This window comes from Rhododendron vialii, chromosome 6a (genome assembly GCF_030253575.1).
Source record: "Rhododendron vialii isolate Sample 1 chromosome 6a, ASM3025357v1".
In the NCBI taxonomy this organism is placed as follows: Eukaryota; Viridiplantae; Streptophyta; class Magnoliopsida; order Ericales; family Ericaceae; genus Rhododendron; species Rhododendron vialii.
The window spans coordinates 25,447,868-25,468,311 of NC_080562.1; the positions used below are offsets into that span (position 1 = coordinate 25,447,868).

At 38.4% G+C, this 20,444-nt stretch overlaps 2 protein-coding genes across 2 annotated transcripts; both read left to right on the forward strand.

The window, feature by feature from the left end:
- The first annotated feature begins 1,186 nt into the window (after positions 1 to 1,186).
- On the forward strand, positions 1,187 to 3,219 carry LOC131329930 (rust resistance kinase Lr10-like). Its single transcript, XM_058363358.1, has 2 exons — positions 1,187 to 1,283; positions 1,963 to 3,219. The coding sequence occupies exons 1-2, from the start codon at positions 1,223 to 1,225 to the stop codon at positions 3,024 to 3,026; spliced, it is 1,125 nt and encodes a 374-aa protein (XP_058219341.1). The 5' UTR covers positions 1,187 to 1,222; the 3' UTR covers positions 3,027 to 3,219.
- Positions 3,220 to 12,963: 9,744 nt separating this feature from the next.
- Positions 12,964 to 14,307, forward strand: LOC131328528 (uncharacterized). The gene has a single exon (XM_058361466.1). The coding sequence runs from the start codon at positions 12,964 to 12,966 to the stop codon at positions 14,305 to 14,307; it is 1,344 nt and encodes a 447-aa protein (XP_058217449.1).
- Positions 14,308 to 20,444: the final 6,137 nt, after the last annotated feature.

Sequence of the window (20,444 nt, forward strand, 5' to 3'; positions counted from 1 at the left end):
CCGATACCGAATTGAGCTTATTTTTTGTTAAGTCAATAAACAAAGTATTTCAAACAAAGTGAGCGGCTCCGATCATTTTTTTGCGCCTCGAAACGGACCCAAAACAACTATGTGTGTGCTGGTATAGCACCTCTGCTTTCTATGTTTGTAAGATTTCCTATTCGATGACGAACTCTGCTATATGCCACAAAAAGTTGAAGTAGTAGTTACTAATCTCCAGAGCCTCTTTAATTGGAAGGTGAAAAAGGGGAGTCCATATTGTAACAAAGAAAAAGAGCCAAGAAAAAAAATTATTTTTATACTTTTTTCTCAATTACGACGATTAGCAAAACACAACTATTTGTATATCTAATGTAATTCATTCCCTCAAAAATTGCAGGTCTCTTGGAGAGTATTTTCTATGGTAAGTGCTCTCTGTCTCATCTGATTTTACTCTTTTGGTTTACAGTATGTTATTGAAATGTTGTAATCTGATAGCCACAAGTATCCCTGCAACTATAGAAGATTACTTTGGTCCTCTTTTATTACTATCATTGTTGTTGTAGTTGTTATTGTATGAGACCTTTTGAGTATCCTTGCAAGCTCTGTATGGACTGGCCTTGTAAGAGTTGACAGAACCTGAAAAACTTCGAATATGTGATCCTAATTAGGAGAAAGGCAACACCTACGTCTCATGCCTTCACCACCAAACTAACCCATGGGATAGTGAATTTAATTTGTTCAATACCTTAATGTAATTGATGCATAATTTTCACCTTACATTTATAGGCCTAACATGGGAATGTGAGAAGTGTGTCAGACATGTTAATATATTAGATTCATGAAAAGAGAATATTAAACGAAATTTACTTTATACGATAGTAGAAAATTTGTTTAAATAAATTTAGTCATCTCCTTCTCTTGCACTTAATTAACATGAAAGATACTTTTTCGAGATTAAGAGTTTGACATACGAGTATCTCCAGTTTCAAATTGTTACTAGATGTCCCAAGTTCCTTCAATCCTAATGAAGCTCAAAATTAATTACCTATTTTTCAAATGTTCCTACTTAAGAAAGGGACGAATTTTCCTCTTGGCTGCGAGTTTGGTCTCATCAATTCTGTATTCTAACTCCTTAGATCAACCGAGTTTATAGTAAGACTTGTAAATGCATCTTAGACGACTGAGTTATAATTTCATACTTCTATGAAACTACCTTGATCGGTTGACTGAAACATAGAGCATGTTTATTGCAGATTATTTGCTTCCATATGGGTTCACAGTTCGTGGGTTCACAATTATAGGTGAGATCTATATGCAACACTCGTTCTTTGCTACTCAAAAAGTTGGGAAAATCACTTACAAATTAATGGATGAAGAAGGAAAATATGTACAAGTTTAGCCCAAGTTTTGGGATATAAATTTAGGGATCAATATTTTCTGATCCCGTTGGATTGGGCTGGAAAGGGAAGGGGAAGAGATAAGGAGTGGCAATCAGGGATAAATTTAGGCTTAAATTTTCTTGATTTATATGGGATTCTACACAAAATGTGGGAATGTGAAGCACCGTTTTAAAGACGCAAAATCTCTTTTGGTGCGATTCAAGAACAAAAATGTTGGGAGTTCGTCCGATGCATCGACCTGCCAATGCGTGCTCAAGGCCCAATTTGTGTGTGAGTAATGGCAAAGAGTCCACCACATTACTTGGACCCAATATAAATTAATTGAATGACCCATATCCGCTTAAAAGGCTAAGTCTTATAAATTGTGAGTCATCCAATTGTATATTAAGATCCAACTCTTTTTCTGTTTATCCAATGTGAGACTCAACGTTCACACATGTTCTAACAAAAAAGTGGCCATTGTATACCATAATTCTAGGACATGCATTGGTGGTAATGGCAAAGACCCGAAAGTTCTTTTTGTTTTGAATTAATTTTTTTTTGGTTTCGTATTTGGTCATATTTACTTTACCCTGAGCAGGAGGCATCCTTGGAGCAAGAAGTGCATGTGGGATTTTGTGCCTATTGGCATTTTTAATCTATAAGTTTAGGAGAAGACATTTATCAATGTTCGATACCGTTGAAGATTTCCTACAAAGTCAGAACAACCTGATGCCGATTAGGTACTCGTACTCCCAAATAAAGAAGATGAGCAGAGGTTTCAAGGACAAGTTGGGGGAAGGAGGCTATGGTTCTGTATACAAAGGAAAGCTCCGGAGCGGTTATGTCGCGGCAATAAAGATTTTAGGAAAGCCCAAATCCAATGGCCAAGAATTCATCAATGAAGTTGCTACCATCGGAAGGATTCATCATGTAAATGTGGTTCGACTAATTGGATTCTGTGCTACGAGATCTAAACGAGCTCTTGTATATGAATTCATGCCTAATGGCTCTCTTGAGAAATACTTATTTTCTCAAGAAGCAAACATCTCTTTGAGTTGCAAGCAAATGTACGACATTTCTGTTGGAGTGGCGCGTGGGATTGAATATTTGCATCAGGGTTGTGACATGCAAATTCTACATTTTGACATCAAGCCTCACAACATTCTTTTAGATGAGAATTTCAATCCAAAAGTTTCGGACTTTGGACTTGCGAAACTATATTCAACTGATGATAGCATGGTGTCTCTTACTGGGCAAAGAGGAACAATGGGTTACATGGCTCCAGAGTTGTTCTACAAAAACATTGGGCGCGTTTCGTACAAAGCTGATGTATATAGTTACGGGATGTTGTTGATGGAAATGGCAGGCAGGAGGAGGAACTTGAATGCATTTGCCGATCACACAAGCCAAATTTACTTTCCTTCGTGGATTTACGACCAATTCAAAGAAGGAAAGGAAATCAAAATGGGAGAAGCCACGGATGAGGAAAGGGAGATGTTGAGGAAAATGGTTATAACAGCACTATGGTGTATCCAAATGAGGCCCAACATTCGTCCTTCGATGAACAAAGTCGTAGAGATGCTTGAAGGAAACGTTGAAGCTCTTGAAATGCCTCCCAAGCCTTTCTTAACTCCTCAAGAGATGCCAGTTGAAGATCAATGAATCAACTTATATCTGTCTATTGAGTTGCTAATTCTACTATTTGTAGTCATATTATTAGAGTCCTGTTGTTAGGACTATTACATGTTAGTAGACTTCTTATCAATTTGTAGTGTATTGTCGAGGAAATGTCCTGACGTCCTCTCATAAGTAAGAACAGTCGATCTGGTTCAATAAATTTTAGATTTAATCGTCTTATGAGAAATTATTGCTTGTATTATTTGGCTTACACGCTTTCATAGTTAAAAATATTTTGTGTTTTGATCACCAACCAATTTCTTAAGGGAGTCTGTTGTTGCGAACACATATATAGTGATAGTCTTCAATTGCAGGAGAAGCTAATGAAAATAATCTAGGAAGAAATTTGCCGAGTTGATCCAGTGCCTTCACTATGGATGGTGGATGGTTTTGTGATTGTTTTGATAAGAATTGATCAAGTGGTTCGGAAATCCTCAATACATTTTCCTTACAGACAACTAAAGTTGTAGTTTGTCCTTCTATTTTTTTAAAATTTCAAGCCGCTTTTATGAAAGAAATAGTAGATAGACATATTTCTATAGCAGTAAATTGGAGTATGGGTACGTTTGAGCTTTTCCTGGCTGTCCTTTCTCTGTGAACAATGCCAAGGACGAGGCGATTGCTACTGTCACTTCCTCCAAAATACTGCTATAGCTCCAAATACCGGTATAGCGCCTTCAAAAAGAGGTCCTTTCTATGTGCGTAAGATTTTTCCTATTCGATACCTTAATGAACTCTTCTACATCACAAAAGTTGAAGTAGCAGTTACTAATCTCCAAGAGCCTCGTTGGATAGTGAGAAAGGTGAGTCCATTCTCTCCTAATCTCACCACTTTTGGTGAGAAAGGGCGAGAACCAATCAAAAAAAATTATTTTTGTATTTTTCTCTCAATTTCTTACCAAAATGCTCAATTCAAATGAATGATTTGGCTAAAAATCAATCATTTCTCTTCGTTTCTTATGAAATCCTTCTATTCGAAGAGGCTTTAAAGTAATTAGAGGCTATTTAGGTTGCATTCATGTGAATTTTTTTTTTTTTTTGCTTTTTCGTTTTGTGTGTTTAGTTCGTATTTTTCAAATTTTGTTATATTTGCCTGATATTTTTTTAAAATTAATCATCCTTCACAACTACAGAAATCTAAAAAGTAAAAAATTATTACCAAAAGCAAAAAGAAGTTCACTAATCAAGTAGATATTTATTTATGAGAGTTCTAGTGACAAAATTTAACTATGACTCTTTAGAATAATATGATCAAAATAATAAGATTTTCCCACTGGTTCAAACATATTGAAAATTGAAGCATTTAATTTTTTAATCATATTTGTAGAGCCCATAATAAGCCCCACAAAATATTTCTTGCCCATTTGTTGTGCCCCAAAGAGGGCCCTTGGCAGAAAATATCTAATTCAGTAGAGAGTGAGTGTAAACTGCCTGGTTTTTGTGTAATTGTGAAAAAGTAACTAGCTAAAATAAGAAAAGTGAGTTTCAGGGATTAATTTGGTCCAAAATCAGTTTAGGTCGTCATTACACTTTTTCTGTTTACTTGGGTCAAATGACAATGACTAAACAAGGGATGCAAATTGCAAATGTTATTTCTCGTAGGTCAATGTGTAATTTGTCTTAGATGCAATTTAAACCTCATGGACTGTGATTTGAGACGGGTGTTTCACCTTTTTAGAAAATGAAGTTTTAGAAAAGGAATGTAATTTCAAAATCAAAAATTATGTATTTACGCAAATAATTTTTTTATCAATATGGATCTTCTTTGATAGATCTCATTGAGATCTTTTAAACGGTGGGAAAAAAATCAAAAAATTATTTTTCATTTTCGTTATATTTGAGTTTGAAATTATCTTATTTTTGAAAAAAAGAAGGTTTAAAAATAAAGCGGAATGGGGCCTGGTTCCCTATTAATTTTGGAAGGGTTTTTTTTCAGCATATTCATTTAAAAATTTCGTACAGTATTTACAGATTATCACTAGAATACATATCAGACCATACGCCATTGTTTCCTACACCCAAATATAGAAATACATATACACAGCCAAGCCCTAACGATATACAGGAAAAACAAAGAGACGAATCTAATATCTTGAGCCTAAGCAAGAGCCATCGCTCATTCCGCACCGTTAGCAACAAGAATCGGCTTACGTGGAGCTAGTACCTAGATACCAGATGTCTCAGAATGGCAGAGCTCCATATGAAAGACAATATAAAAAGGGCCAGGCTATTTGCAACTGCGAATTTGTTATATGTAGCCACTTTATAAGAAGAAATCCAAAAATTTCCTTTTATGAATTGGCTACATGTAGCAAATTCGCAGTTGTTTTTACCAGCACCCTATAAAAAATATATGGAAATCAACAATCCACCCGAGTAAATCCGGACAGAAACGAAATAAAGAAAACATACATTCCCTCCGTCATTGAGTTGAGGTTAACATGGCAAAAGACTTTGGTTCAAAAAAAATATGGTAAAAAACCAAGGGTCAGGTTCAAGTCAACAATTATTATTTTTTTTTTATCAGCTGGTCCAATTCAACAAGTGTAATTCACAATTTAATGTATTTTAATGGCGAGGGTTTGAAGTTCCCTGCTAGCTTCAATTGGGGTCGAGCAAGTAATGGAGAATTCAACCAATTGGTGCTAGTTTAGTTGGCCAGGACTCTTGTATCTCATTAAGAGGTCAGAAGTTTGAGTTTTTTCACATACGTGGGGGTGTTTTTGTCACACCCCAAAATGAGAAGTGACCGGCCGTGAACCACAAGGCCAACTCATGAAACACGCAGCCTAAAATAAAATAAGTCGTTGATCAATAAATATTTTTTTGTTATCAAATAAATCTCAATCATAAGCATGAGGCACAAACATCCCATGGACCAAATAATGTCAAAAAGATCCAAACATCTGACAAAATGTTTCAATTGCGGAAGCGATAAATAAAATACTAAATTATGATGAGACACCCTAAGGAGGTCAAACAACAGCACACCCCGAGATACTGCAAGAGTCTTCCTAACTGCCCAACTTGCCTGAAAAAGGAGTTGGAATAAATCCGTCAGCTGACAAGCTCAGTGAGTAGCAAAGCATGTATATTAAATACAGTTCCAAAACAGGAATCAAAATAATTTACCATGTCACCATAAATTTGGCATATGCGGTGAACATCAAAATAATCCATTAATCCAATTAACGATTCATCCGATAAGTCTTAATGGTGATCACAATACAACCTCCAACAACAATGGGGAACCACAACCAAAATCAACAGTACCAAGTGCCAGTGAATAAATATCTCAAAATTGGATCCAATATCGAATCATAGAGTCACCACGAGTAGGCAGCCCGTGGAACTTTTCCCTAAGAACGATCCGGTCAATAACAACCGTTGAGCATTAGAATCACCGACCTAATCCGGTCTCTTCCCTAATGGCCAGAGTCACCCGCACACAGAGGATTAATTTTCCTGGACTTTCAAAATATGTTCCCATCAATATCCACAAAGTTCTCACCAAAAGATTATTCGATCAACAAATGATTTCACCAATCCGTATGCCAATTCAAGAACCAAATAAAACAAATACATGTTCCCAATTTCAGTCATTAATTTTCTAAAACAATAATTTAAGGGATACGGGGAAGTTCGCAAATACGTAGCATGCTTAACCACTCACCTGGGTCCAAAAAGTATTAATGCAATCCAACAACGTATGCGAAAAGTGGCTATCCTGAACAAAATAACAAAACACGGGATGACCAACTATTCAAATACACACTAATGTAAATACAGAATATCATTTCCTATCAAAATAAAGTAAAAACCTACCCTAATCCTAATTGCTAACCTATCAGTAGCAAACAAAAGCCTAAATCTCACTACTGCCACGCCACTACTTCTTCCACCAACTCTCATAACAATTTTAACTCCAAAACCATTTTACTCCACTACAAGTCTATAACTGTCAATATAAAAAATCATCCTGCAAACTCCAAGCTAAACACCTCTTGCATTAAATCATCACATGCAGCGCTGCACACCACTTCGCCAGCCACACGCAGCACCGCACACCGCCATGCACAATTTTAGACACATGCACAATTTTAGACACCTGGTCTCACACCCACATCATACACAACATCTCCACTACTCCATACGTCAACAAGATTAAAAGAAAAACAATTGGTGCCAAAAGAATGGAACCCAATTAACCTTTCAGTAATCCCATTGTTCTATACCTTCCAAAAATCAAACTTTAATCCAATCCATGAACGACAAAGAATGGATAAAAAAAAAATGGAACAAGAATAAAGGGATCGTGAATCTCTTACCCGATCACCCACCAGAAGTCTGCGGCTTCTTTCTCTTATTCAGTCTTCTCGACTTCTTCTCTCGACCGTTCTCTCCAAATAAAAACCCTACTTCATGAAAATATCTTCTAACTGAGTAACTTTATAAAACTACCCAGTAACATATTACCCCTAATTTGTTGGTGACTAGTTATCCAACCGATAAAGACCAACCACTGCAATCAATAATTATACTCATGCCCCTCAAAATATAATAATGCACACAGTAACTATATCATGCAAAAAAGAAAATTGCTAATTAGGACCCACACCATAAAAACTCTGAATTAATAAATGGCCAAAATAATTAATAAGATAAATAAAATTTCTAGGCCGTAACAGTTTTTCCCTTAGAGGGCATTTCATTTCTTTCTTTGTTTCTAGCCTATAATGAGTTTATTTCTTGTATTGGTTGAGTTGTTTGTTGGGCTTGGTGGTCTCGTGGACTCTCACAATTAATGTAGTGTCCCGGATTTGTACTTTTTATTTCATATATGATGTAAAAAATCACTCTTCTATCGATTGACAAAAAAAAATGTAACGGCCTTGATTTTCTGTAAATAAAAATTTCGTTCAATATTTGAATTTTATTACTTAGATTTCTTTTAAATTCTAATAATCCGTCATAATTAGATTTTAGTCCTTTAAAAGTATATTTCTTAGCTAGAGGCCCTACTTGGCAAGTCTAGTTAGCTTCTAACCGACTTATTGGAGAAACCGAACTCCCAATCCACCTAGTTACAATTTCCTAATCCTAGATGGACTTTTTTGACCATCTTTGAGCCTTGTGAACCTTTCCAACCCTAGACTGGAAAATCATTATTTATTTTCTTTATTTATTTTAGTTTTCTTCTTTAACCATTGGACAATAAAAGTTAGGGAAACTTTTATCCATTGGATAATAGAAACCCTAAATTTTATATTTAGGGTATTCATTGCTAGATTTGGTTAAGTACTAATATATATTAAAAAAATAGATTTCTATGCATGCTTGAAGGACATTTTGGTTATTTTAATATGAAAAATCTCCTTATTTCTTTTGTCCATTGGTCAATAATTACTAGGAGATTTATTATCCATTGGGTAATAGGGTTAATCTTTCAACTAGCACTAGGGTTTATTTAATAATTCATTTTCTAGATTTCCCATGTGATGTTATACCTATATTATATTATGTATGTACTTTTGGACTTAAAAACCCTAGATTTCCCTAGGTACACTAATATTATTTAATATTAGATTTTTGTACCAATTTGGATTAATTTAATAGGGAGTCTTGATCTACCTAGATTACATAGTACCTATGTGTATATATTTATATCTGGATGAATAAATAATTACTAGTACACATGTGCCTAAAAGAATTCTTTATTTAAAAATCTTGGCATTGGAAAATCTCATTTGATCACTAGTACCATAAGTACATATTATTTTTATGTTTACTTGTACATAATAGTGTGTGTATATATATATATATATATATATATATATATGTGTGTGTGTGTGTGTGTGTGTGTGTGTGTGTGTGTGTACTAATGCAAGAGAGAGATATAGAGGGAGAGAGAGAGAGAGGGCCGAGAGAGTGTTGTGTGTGCATGTGTTGCTCACTCAACCTAGTCAAATTCTTTTGGTCAATTTCTCACTCAATCTTGGTACAATCCAATCTAGATTTTTCCTTACTCTTTCATTTATTAACTAGTCTTCTATGAACTAGACAAGACTAGAAACCCTTTAGTATAACCTAAACTTGTCCTAGCAAGGAAGAAGAAAAGAGATTGATTGTCCTCACCATGATCTTCTTACATCCTTTCAAATCTAAGATGATATATTTTCTTAAGTAAATTTATTTTCCAATGTCCTATTGTACTCTTTTGATCACCAAATCTTGTACAAACTATTTTTCTTTTACACAAAATCTTCCAAACCAATTCAAAGGACTAAATCTAGCCTTGCATGCCTAAGAATTGGGTAGAAGTAGTACAAGCAACCTTGACCTAACCCATCAAGCTTTCAATCAAGCTTGAAAGAAGAAAAAAATCAAAGATATAGAGAGAGAGAGAGAGAGAGAGAGAGAGAGAGAGAGAGAGAGAGATTTCGGTTGAAAGAGGGAGAGGGGGAGCCTTGGCCTATAAATAGCAAGCCATTCCAAGCTTAAACTCACACCTTCACTTCTTGCTCTCACTTCTCTCTAGAAATTCTAAGTGTTCTTGGTTCAAAAGTTCAAAGTTTTTTGAGTTTCTTGAAGTTCTTGAGAGCAACCACCAAACCACTTCCAAAACCACCACTAGATCTTTAACATAGCTTAGTTTAGTTAGCAAGTTGTTTCTAGGAAGAGAAAAGTCCATCTCTCTTCCTTTCGAAGCAATCCGAAGCCGTTACGCCACCGAATCACAAAAACCGACGACCAAATCTTCGTAGCCGACCACCGCCAAGAAGTAAGGTAGAATCCCGAGCCTATTAACTCTACGTATAGTATAGAATCGTATGTTGGAAAGTAGAATGTCTTTAGTTCAAAGATCTTAACCGTTTTCTCTAAGTATATAAGGTCTGTAGCCTAAAATGTTAGAATTTCATGAAATACTTGAAAGGTGTTTTCTAAAAATAACGAAAAGGATGGGGAGTATGTTGAACTCGTCAACTTATGTTTTGAGCATGCTAAATAATATTGAGTTGAATGATCTTGTTAGATTAAAGATTACAATGAATGATGTCGTACGTGAAAAGTACTACCGCGGAGTCTATGCATGAAAATGAGACACTGAAATCAAGGAAGTTAGAAACATGGCACCTAGGGTGTGGTTAACAAGGAAAAAGTGTTCGAAGAAGGAAATATTTTGAAACTACATAATGACCAATTTTGGTGGCATTATGTGAGTTGGGGGTGTGTGTGTGTGCCAATGGGAACCCGGAGCAGCGGAACCGAGGTAGGGTGTGTAGCTTGGTTACCGCGGAGAGGTGCCAATGCAATTGTGTGCCAATGGGAACCCGGAGTGGCGGAACCATTGTGTGGATACTCGGGAACCCGGAGCGGCGGAACCAAGGTTGGGTGTGTTAAACACAAATTTTGGAAACGTTGATTTGGAAAAAGAAAAGTGGAAAATGGTGACACGGTCTACAATGAGTCGCGTAGGAGAAACACAGAAAATCATGGACACCAACGATAGTTGAATATCGAATATGGATGTGTTACTGTTACTGTCTGTTGTATAATTTCTATTGTTTGTAAGTTAAGGGTTAGTGGGTTTAGATTATTCTATTGAGCTTTTTAAGCTCACGGTGTTGCCTTTTTGGTGACCCTGACCTATTATATTGGTGGCGACGCCGGTATAATATGTCAGACCTCATAGATGAACTGGGTGAACTTTACACCTTGGAGGCCTTCGAAGCCGAAGAGCCAGCCCGGATGGAGGAAGAAGAAGAGCAGTAGTTAGGAACCCTAGTTCCCTCCTTGTTTGAATAAAAGTACTTTTGTAAGGTTTATGATGTAATATTGAGCCAAACTCTTAGACTCTATTTCAATTTTTAATAAAATTGTCTTTTTAACGTACCCAAAATTCGGGGCGTTACAAAAAATAATGGAGAATTTTTTACCAGATTATTGACATTTCATCAAGTTTTTGTATTTATAGTGTATTGTAGTTACCGCTGCAAACAAGCCGAATCGAGCCAAGTTTTAGAATGTTTATGTTCATTAGTTCATTAAGTTTTCAAACGAACTCGAGTCGAGCTCGAATTCAATGAAAATTTGACAAGCCGAGCTCGAGCTAACCAAACTTGCCTAGGTTTGACTCGAACTTATTCACGAACGTTAACGAGTCAAAAATATTAAAAATACTTATACTCTCATAGACACGTTTAGAACTACTACTAATAGTTTAATTTTGTTCATAAATAAGCTCATACATATAAAAAAAACTATAAAACATATTAACAATTTAAATTTATAGTACTTTTGAATATTTATACATGCACAAGTTATCAATTTTTATTAGGGAAAATTTCAAAATGACACCTGAACTTTGCACCAAATGTCACAGATGCACCTGAACTTAAGTTTATTTCAATTAAACACCTGTACTAACAAAATCTCCAAATTTAGACCTCCGCCGTTGTACTCTATCCACTCAGTCCCAAAACTTGCTAACATGGCATTTCCAACCCGGTTAAGCTGCCCCATTGCACATGTTTCTGTTTATACCCGTTTTTGGCACCACGGATCGAGCTAGTCGTGATTGGTATTTTTGTTAATTCCTTAATTAATCTGGGCCATGGGAATTTATCATTTGGGCCCAGGGAATATGCAACCCATGGTCACGATTTGGCCCACAAAGCAAGGTCCATGGTTTGGCCCATAAAGAGGGTGTCGATTTGGCCCACAAAGCAGGCCCACGGTGTTAGGAAGATGCTGATTTGGTTCAGGGAACAAGGCCCATGTTTGTAGGGAATTGGTTGTTGCTGTGGCAGTTATTTTCCTCCACATTCAAAGGCCAACTGACTTAGTCAATTGGCCATGTGACACGCAGAGCATAAAATGAGGGAGTGAGGTAGTTATCAAATAGACTCATGACCTTAGTAACTGCCATTAACCTCTGAAAACTGCCCATGATCAAACATGCATGAAAAGTGGAACAATCATGGGACACATGTCAGCATAGCAAGCAAGGCAGATTTCGGATTCAGGCCTGAATCAGCATGTTGCAGCTCCTATTTATAGCCAAATCAAAGATGAAAAACGGATCCAACACCAATCAAAGCTCAACGCTTACAACCAAAGCCTTCCCAGCGAAGCATACTTTCCTACTTTCAGCAAAGTAGTTTATCGAGTACCTCGTGCTCAAACCCGATTCAAACTTACTTCATCATGTAGTTTGGATCTTTTACTTTTTCTGTACAAACTTTATTATCCCGGAGTAATAAAGTTCACGTTTCTACGTCCATTTCCTATAAATTTCCTATACGACTAGGAAATTTTAAGTCCACGACCGTGTGGCAAGCAACGAACCTCATTGTGATCTTTAACCTTTGGGTCACACGCAATCGCTCTTGCGACAGAAGTCGAGATTCACGGGAATCTTCATCAAAAGTTAGGCGCTACAAGTCTTGGCACGCCAGCGCACTACGCATTCACGCCTTTGCCAAAAACGAGAGTTTTCATTGGCACGCCCGGTGGGACCCTAGTTGTTCAAAGGTTCAATCATGCTGCCAAAGAAGAATCAGCAGCCGCAACCAGATCAACCACCGTCGGATCCAACACTGCCCAATCCTCCAGGCAGCCCTGAAGGAGTTGCTGTTGACGTTCTGCTGCTCGATGAGGCTGCTCCTCAACTCAGTGCACAAGATCTCCATGACGCTACGGATAGTGTCAAGAATTATATGTTTTTTGCAGGACAGGATATTTCTCACACCGTGTCACAAACGATGTCTCAGTCCATAAAGCCTTTAACTCTAGCAATCAATAACATGATTGCCACAATGACAGAGAGGCACTCATCTGTCAGCAACAAGTTCTACCACAGTTCGGAGTTTATGGCAACGGCCATGAACAGACAGGTTTGAAGGACCCAATACCACCACAAATGTTGTATCAGGCTTCTTCGTCAAATAGTCCTGCACCGGCAGGAGAAAAGGCTAAAGGAGTGGTTATTGAAAGAGAACCGACTCCTCCAATGAACAAAGAACAGAGGGCCGTTTTGGTGGAGCACCAAAACAGGCCTGAAAAGGCAGACAAAAGGCCTCCTCACGGAGGACAGGGTTCTGCTAAAGATAAGAACGTGTCTCATGCTCATTCAGCCCCAGAGACTCGGGGGGCAAATCCAGGCATGAATTTACAGGTACAAGAGGCAGGCCCACGACCGCTTCCAGTGCCAAACATGATCGGAAGAGATCAAGTCCTGGATTTACTACAAGTACAGCTAGGGCCTGGATTCAGACCTGTGGGCAGACCTATGTATAGGAAGCCCCACACAGAGGAGGTTGACGGCGAGCCTTTTCCCATGGGGCACCGTGTTCCTGAATTTCAGACCTTCACAGGCGAGAATATGCAGTCCACAGTAGAACACATTACTCAATTTCAAGTGCAGTGTGGAGAGGCTGGAACGAATGACAAACTCAAGTTAAGGCTTTTTCCAAATCCCTTGATAGCAACGGCCTTCCCCTGGTATATCAATCTGCCACCCAATTCTATCCACACCTGGGCTCAGCTCGAGGAGATGTTTCACCAGCAGTTTTATAGGGTTGAACCAGAGATCACGATGGTGGATTTGTCGCGTTATCGTCCACTTCCACAAGAGGGCATGGAATCCTATCTTTTACGATTCAAGACAGCACGTTTCAAGTGTAAGATTCCTTTGCCCGAGGCCGAACATGTGCGTTTAGTGTTGAACGGCCTGGACTTTGAGTTCAAGAAGAAGTATCATGGTACGAAATTTCGAGACGTGTTCGAACTGTCTGCAAAGGCCTCGCGTTATGAAAAGCTTCTGGTGGAAGAGAAGGACAAAAAGGCAGCTTCCAAGGGGACGTATTATCAGGACCCTAATTATGATGTTGTCGCGGTTGAGACAGAGGCTAGTGTGGATGTCGATGTAGCTGAGATCGTCAATAGAAAGCCTTACGTCTGCAAGGCCTTCGTCAAGATGGAACCAACGAAACAACCGATTCAAGAAACGTCTAATAGGCCGACCAAGGCTTACACCTTTGACATCAGTAAGGCAGAGGCTATTTTCGATCAGCTCTTGGCGAACAAGTTGTTGAAGTTGCCCTTTGGCCACAAGATCTCAACATTGGATGAGCTAAAGGGCAAAGAATACTGTAAGTATCATAATTCTTGGAGTCATTCAACGAATAATTGCTTTGTGTTTAGAAATGACATTCAAGACAAGATTGATCGGGAAGAATTCAAGTTTCCCGAAAAGGACAAATAAGCCATGGGAGTCGATGGTAACCTATTTCCTTCAGGCCTAAGTGCAAACATGGTGTTGGTGAATATGAGGTCCATGCCCAGGACTGCGCCTGGGCCCAAAGTAAGCCTGGGGGCACCTTCTAGAGCGGCATTCAGGCCTAGATCAGACAACTACTGGGATCCGTATTATGAGCAAGATTTCACTCCTGAAAGGGGGAAGAGGTTCGAAAAGAAGAAGTCCTGGTGGTTAAGGCCTGAAGGAGTCAGGAAACCAGAGAAACCGAGTTGCTCATTGGTGTGCACCGAATGTGGGTATGGGCACGCGCCCAAAAAATGATCGATTTTTGTGTTCCTTTAAAAGATTGGGTGCGGCCCTTTTTTAAAAAGTGCGGCGAAACGCCTCGATTCAGAGTCGCCACTCGGGTTTTAGCGGTGAAATACCCAAGGAACCGAACTCGAAAACGTTTGCCAAGTTTGTTTGATTTTAAGAAAAAGGCATGGACCGGTCCGTCGTCACCTTCGATATCTGAGGTTCGGGAGCCAGGTTACGAAAGGGAAAAGGTTTTATGGCACCCCTCTCTCCCAATCCGGAGATTGGTCTCTACTCGGGCATTTTATTTTGTAAGACATCTGCACTTCTCTCTCATTTGATCATTTTTCTAACCAGCTAGGGAGGGGTGTAGACACCCCAATTTGGACTTGTCGAATTTCCTTAATTTGTGGCCCTGAGGCTCCTCGATGATGAATATGGATCAGAACAAGCCATGTACCAATTGAGACGTTGCTCCTTGAAGGAAATGGCCAAAATTATTCCCAAGCGCTTTGAAGCAGTTCCAAGCGCTCCAAACTGTTTTCCAAAAACCACTGGCCTGGCTCACTCTCAAGCGCTCGAGAGTGAAGTCCCAAGCGCTCGAAACCACTCCCGAGCGCTCGAGACCTCTCCCAGTGCCCAATGGGTGAAGAAGATTCCCACTACCCATGCAAGCCATCATTGCATTCCCCTTGAAACCGGCTGAGGTGAGTCAACACTCAACCTCAGTCAGAGAAGAGATCAGCTGAAGATTTCTTTCTTTAAAAAAGGATTTATTTCAAAATCACTTGATTTTCAAAACCATGGGTTATATCCTCTATATATATACCTTGTCTTTCAGCAAAGAAGGGGGGATTCTCTCTTTTAAAAATTCCTCCTCTTCTCTCTTTCATGTTCAAAGGAAGAAGTCTCAAAAACTAAAGATTTCTTTCCCAATTTCAAAGGTCCTTTCCTAAGTCATCAAGGAAAAGGGCAAGAAATCCAGAGTACCCTTAGTTTCTGATCTCTACATTCACCTTTCACAACCATCCAAGGAGCAAAGTGTCAAATAAAGGTAGAAACATTTCTATCCTTGGTTCAAATCAAGAGGTTGTTCTCCCTTCTGAGGGGGGTCTCTCAGCCTGTCCCAGGCCTTAATACTGGAGCATGGTTGGGAGACCTTAGTGAAAAAGCAAGAGCAAAGAGTCCACGAATAATGTTTTTCCAAAACCCCAACTGGAAATGCTCTAGAGCGCTCCAGAGTGCTCCAGAGCGCTCGGGACTGTTTCTAGTCCTATGCATGGCATTTTGTTAAGCAGTAGGCTGGGACGAGATGCACTTTTAAACAAAATGGTTTTATTCTGGCATGCAGACACAGAAGATCATTTTTCCTAAAAGAGAAATGTTTCTTACGAATTTCAAGTAAGAATAAAGTTTTCCTAAGTTAAAAATAAGATCTTCTCTTGTTAAAAACTTAGATAAGGGTGTTAGCATGATGAAGCAGTGCCATTTTTCCGTTTGAGAGTAAGCTGGCATGCAGCTCACTCCCAAGCGCTCGAATCCATTCCCAAGCGCTCAGGAGTTCATGCATGCCATTGCATTTCACTTTCCCAGTCTTCTGTGTTTTCTGAGCTTCTGCGTGTATAGATGTGTACATTTGCTCTTTTAAAATTGTAGATCCGTTCGTGTAATGGTAAGGAAACATGACTTGAAAACTTGAGGTCCCATCTCAGTTTTTCAAGTCCTCTGTGAGCCAGTGGTCTGTGTAATAGTATTTCATTTTGCAGTCTTTACATTGTGTTGTGTCTGACAGACGCGTAAATGTTCATATACGCACCCCCTAATTTACCATTGCTAAGTCTATTTATATTATTATTTAGAGTTTTAATGCTTGATTTTTGTATTGTAGGTATTTGGAGAGTTTGATACAAAAAAATTGCAAAGTTGAAATATTAAATGGTGTTCGACGTTGGGCCATTCGAATTCAATCAAGTGAAAGGTCTAGACTGCAATTGGAGTAATGGTTCGCAAGTTAAATTGGCGGAATTAAGGTTTGATAGGATAGAAACGGACGAGACTTCGGCAGCTTTTGGAAAAAGAACGGATTTCCTACGGACGAAAACGGAGGACAGAGGGTTGCGCGAAGCAGTAGCCGTACAACGAAGGAAACCGAGTTCACTGGTTCGGATATTAATACAGCAACTTTTAATTTACGCAGTTTACTTTAGAGTTCTTTTTCTTCAAGTTCTCAACGATTCATTCAAGATTTTGCACTTCGACAACTAGTTTTAATTTCTGTTCTTAATCAAAGTTGTTCGTTGGAATTCATTTGGTTGTTATCTTTTGCTTGATTTTCATTCTGGAATTATAGAAACATGATGCAAATTAGGGTTTTTTGTGTTTCTTGTTCAATGCATAGTGAGTAGTCGTTTAGGTAGGGTCGTGGGGTGATTAGCACGCCGTGGCCAGTTCAGGCACTACTCCTATTTTCAAATGATGAAAAAAGCGATTTTAGATTGAAAAATACTTCCCGTGGACAAACCCGGGCATTGTCGGAGCCCATGTGAACAGGGGAATGGGGGTCCAAAACCCATTCTTCGCTGCGCATGGGTATACGGCGACCCTAAGGTTTCGCATCTTGCGGGGTATCTTTTCAATCCAAAATTGAACATTTTTAAGAATACCAAATGGAGCAGGTTGATCTGGACTGGTTACGAGTGCTATGAACCGTACGACTGTACCTCTTTTTAATTTTCTAAAAAAGTATAATCAATTTCTTGTTTTAGTTAATCTCTCAATCAAAACTACAAGGGGTTGCTACCTAAGAGCTAACTTTAATACTAATCCGAGTTCCATAGCACACACTTCACCGTCCTTAGTGGATTCGACTCCGGTCTTACCGGGTATTGTGCTACATCGGTCTCAGCCCTACGCTTGGGGCAACCCATTATTTTAGGTCTAGGAATCGGTCCTAGTCCTAAATTAATGGGTTGCCCCAAGCGTAGGGCTGAAAATCGACGTAGCACAATATCCAGTAAGACCGAAGTCAAACCCACAGAGACGGTGATGTGTGCTAACTAAAAACTCGGGTTGTTATAATTTAAATGGGCTCTTAGGTAGCCACCCCTTTGTCGTTTTAATTGATTAATTAACTAAAAACTAGAAATTGATTGTACTTTTCAGAAAATTAAAAGGAAGGTACGATCGTAGGATTCATAGCACTCGCAACCAGTCCGGATTAACCTGCTCCATTCAGTATTCTTAAAACGTTTGATTTTAGTGAGGAAAAAATACCCCGAAAGATGCGAATCCTAATGGTCGCCGTTTACCCATGCGCAGCGGAGAATGAGTTTTGGACCCCCATTCTCCCGTTCACATGGGCTCCGACAATGCCTGGATTCGTCTACGGGAAGTATTTTACCAATCTAAAATTATCTTTTTCATTATTTGAAAATAGGAGCAGTGCACGAACTGGCTACGGTGTGCTAATCACCCCGTGACCCTACCCATACGACTATTTACTCATTATTAAGCAATAAGGAAAAGAAACCCTAAATTGCAACATGCTTCTATTACACAATACATAAAATAAATAACAGATCCAAAACAAACAAAAATAGATGAACAACTTTTATTAAGAACAGAAATTAAAAAGAGTTACCGGAATACGAATAATTAAACAAAGCATCAAAAACTTGAAAAGAAATAAAAACTCATCAGAACAACGAATCGGCAGTCCACGTTCTTTATTCTTTTCCACGCAGCCTTCGTCTGTAACCTTTTTCTGTTTTTTTTCACGGCTCGCCCCTTTTCTGAAGTCAGTACCACTGACTTATATAGGAGTAGGTTTTTTTAATCCCCTAATAAAATAAAAGCCCCTTGGACTTCATATAATAAGATATTAGCCATTCAACTTCGAAGGACTTTGCATTTTGATCCAGAACTTCTATAAATTCTTCTTTTTACTCAAATTATTGGAAACCGAGCTCGAGCAACCTATAAACATAAAAACACATCATAAAAAATCAATTAACAAAATAAAGGACTAATAAATGTAGATTGGAAGGCCAAAATATGTATATTTTGGCACTTATCACACCCCCCAACTTACACTTTGCTAGTCCTCGAGCAAAGAAAATAAATAAATAAATTAACCGATAGTTCTTTTAAACCCCCAGGCGGCCCCGGTAGGACGAGTGAAGTCTCGTGAGGATTTTCAGCAGTGATCATCCACAAAACACCGCGGATCCCTTTACTTGGAACTCAAAAGGGAACTGCAATGCAACTCTTCGATACGCCAATGCCAAGAATATAGCATATGCGAAAATAGTTCTAGAGGCTATCAAAACATAGAAATAAATCATGGCACCAAACCTTAGCGTGTGTGAGCAATGACCTTAACCACAAGTGAACCACAACCAAGTACTCTCTCCGGACCGAGTCTCGACTTCAATTCTCACCGTGTTATGCACTCAACAAATGAAATCACTCAAAACAAGGTGCATATTACTCTCAATATGTGCGGGCAGACGTTATGTAAATGAAAGCAAATACTTCCGCACACGATGACACGAAAAGAAAGCTTTTTATAGTGGACACACGATCTCATGAACGGAATGCCAAGTATTGGAAATTCTCTCTATCCACCAATTTACAGCCCATTGCTCCTAAAATCAAATAGGACTTTTATTCGGTTATATTGTTGGGTAAGAAAAATTGCTTCAAAGGGTAGGATAAATCATAAGCAAGTGTCTGAGAATGAGCTAAAACAATATAGGGCAAGTGTAACAATGTGCACCCTCTTATCATTCTTTTCAACTCCGTCACATCTCTCTTATTTTTAACCCTTCACACAATTCCCCAGTGAAATTCACACGTTTCTTTTTTCAAACAAATGCAAGGGTGTCTTCCCTTTTTCATTCAAGTTCTATTTTTTTTCTTTATTTCTATTTTCTCAATTTTTTTATTTTTAGCTATGGGGAAGAATACACCACATTTCAAGCACAACTCTCTCAAATACACTTCCTCCATTCTCTTCAAAAATTAATCTTCACATGATTAGCTCGCCATTCTCAAGACACAATTTGGTTGGTAAAGCTTAACAAGAAAAAGGCTCATGCAAGAGGCTCAATGTGGCTCGCAAAGATAAGTATTTAAGAAAAAGAAACGAACCGGCTCAATCAGTAAAGATGGCCTATTATCATCTCCTAGGGGCAATACAACCATATAACTTTCCATTCCCAAAAGAAGATATAATAGGCATGCATTAAGTCCCAATACTTGACGACAAAGATAATGAGATCGACAACGATTAAGCTTCTTTCTCTTTCTTTTTTTTTTTACGACAAACGAAGAGTTTATGTGACACCACTCCAAAGAAAGATAAGGCACTAAAGCTCACATGGGCATAAGTCTCCACTAATCTAGCCATTGAAAGCACTCAAGTCACAACTCACAAACAGTCAAGGTCCAACAAACGTGCAGTGCAAAGATGCTAAGAATGTATGCCAGAATAAATTTCTATCGCCAAGTTAGCAAAAAAAACTAACATGCAATATCATATTCAAGTAATGCCCAACAATTCTCAACACTAGCAACCAACAAGTAAACATTGCAATCTTCAAGTCTCAAGTAGAAAGGATCCAACAAGTATTTTTAATTTTCAATTTTTTTTATTAACAAGATAAAGAACAAAGTGATTCCTCCCCCCAACTTGAACTATTCAATGTCCGCATTGAAAGCATAAAAAAAATAAAAATAAATAAAGATCGGACATAAACAAAAAAGAGAGGAGAGATATCACCTCGGAAAGGAGGGCTAAGCAGAGTAAATTAGAGAGTGAGGGAGACCCACCAATAGTAAAGCCACCG

Coding starts and splice junctions, on each gene's coding strand:
- LOC131329930 (XM_058363358.1), top strand. CDS start 1,223: ATGTTTATTGCAGATTATTTGCTTCCATATGGGTTCACAGTTCGTGGG. Junction 1,284..1,962: donor TCGTGGGTTCACAATTATAG/GTGAGATCTATA, acceptor TACCCTGAGCAG/GAGGCATCCTTGGAGCAAGA.
- LOC131328528 (XM_058361466.1), top strand. CDS start 12,964: ATGTTGTATCAGGCTTCTTCGTCAAATAGTCCTGCACCGGCAGGAGAA.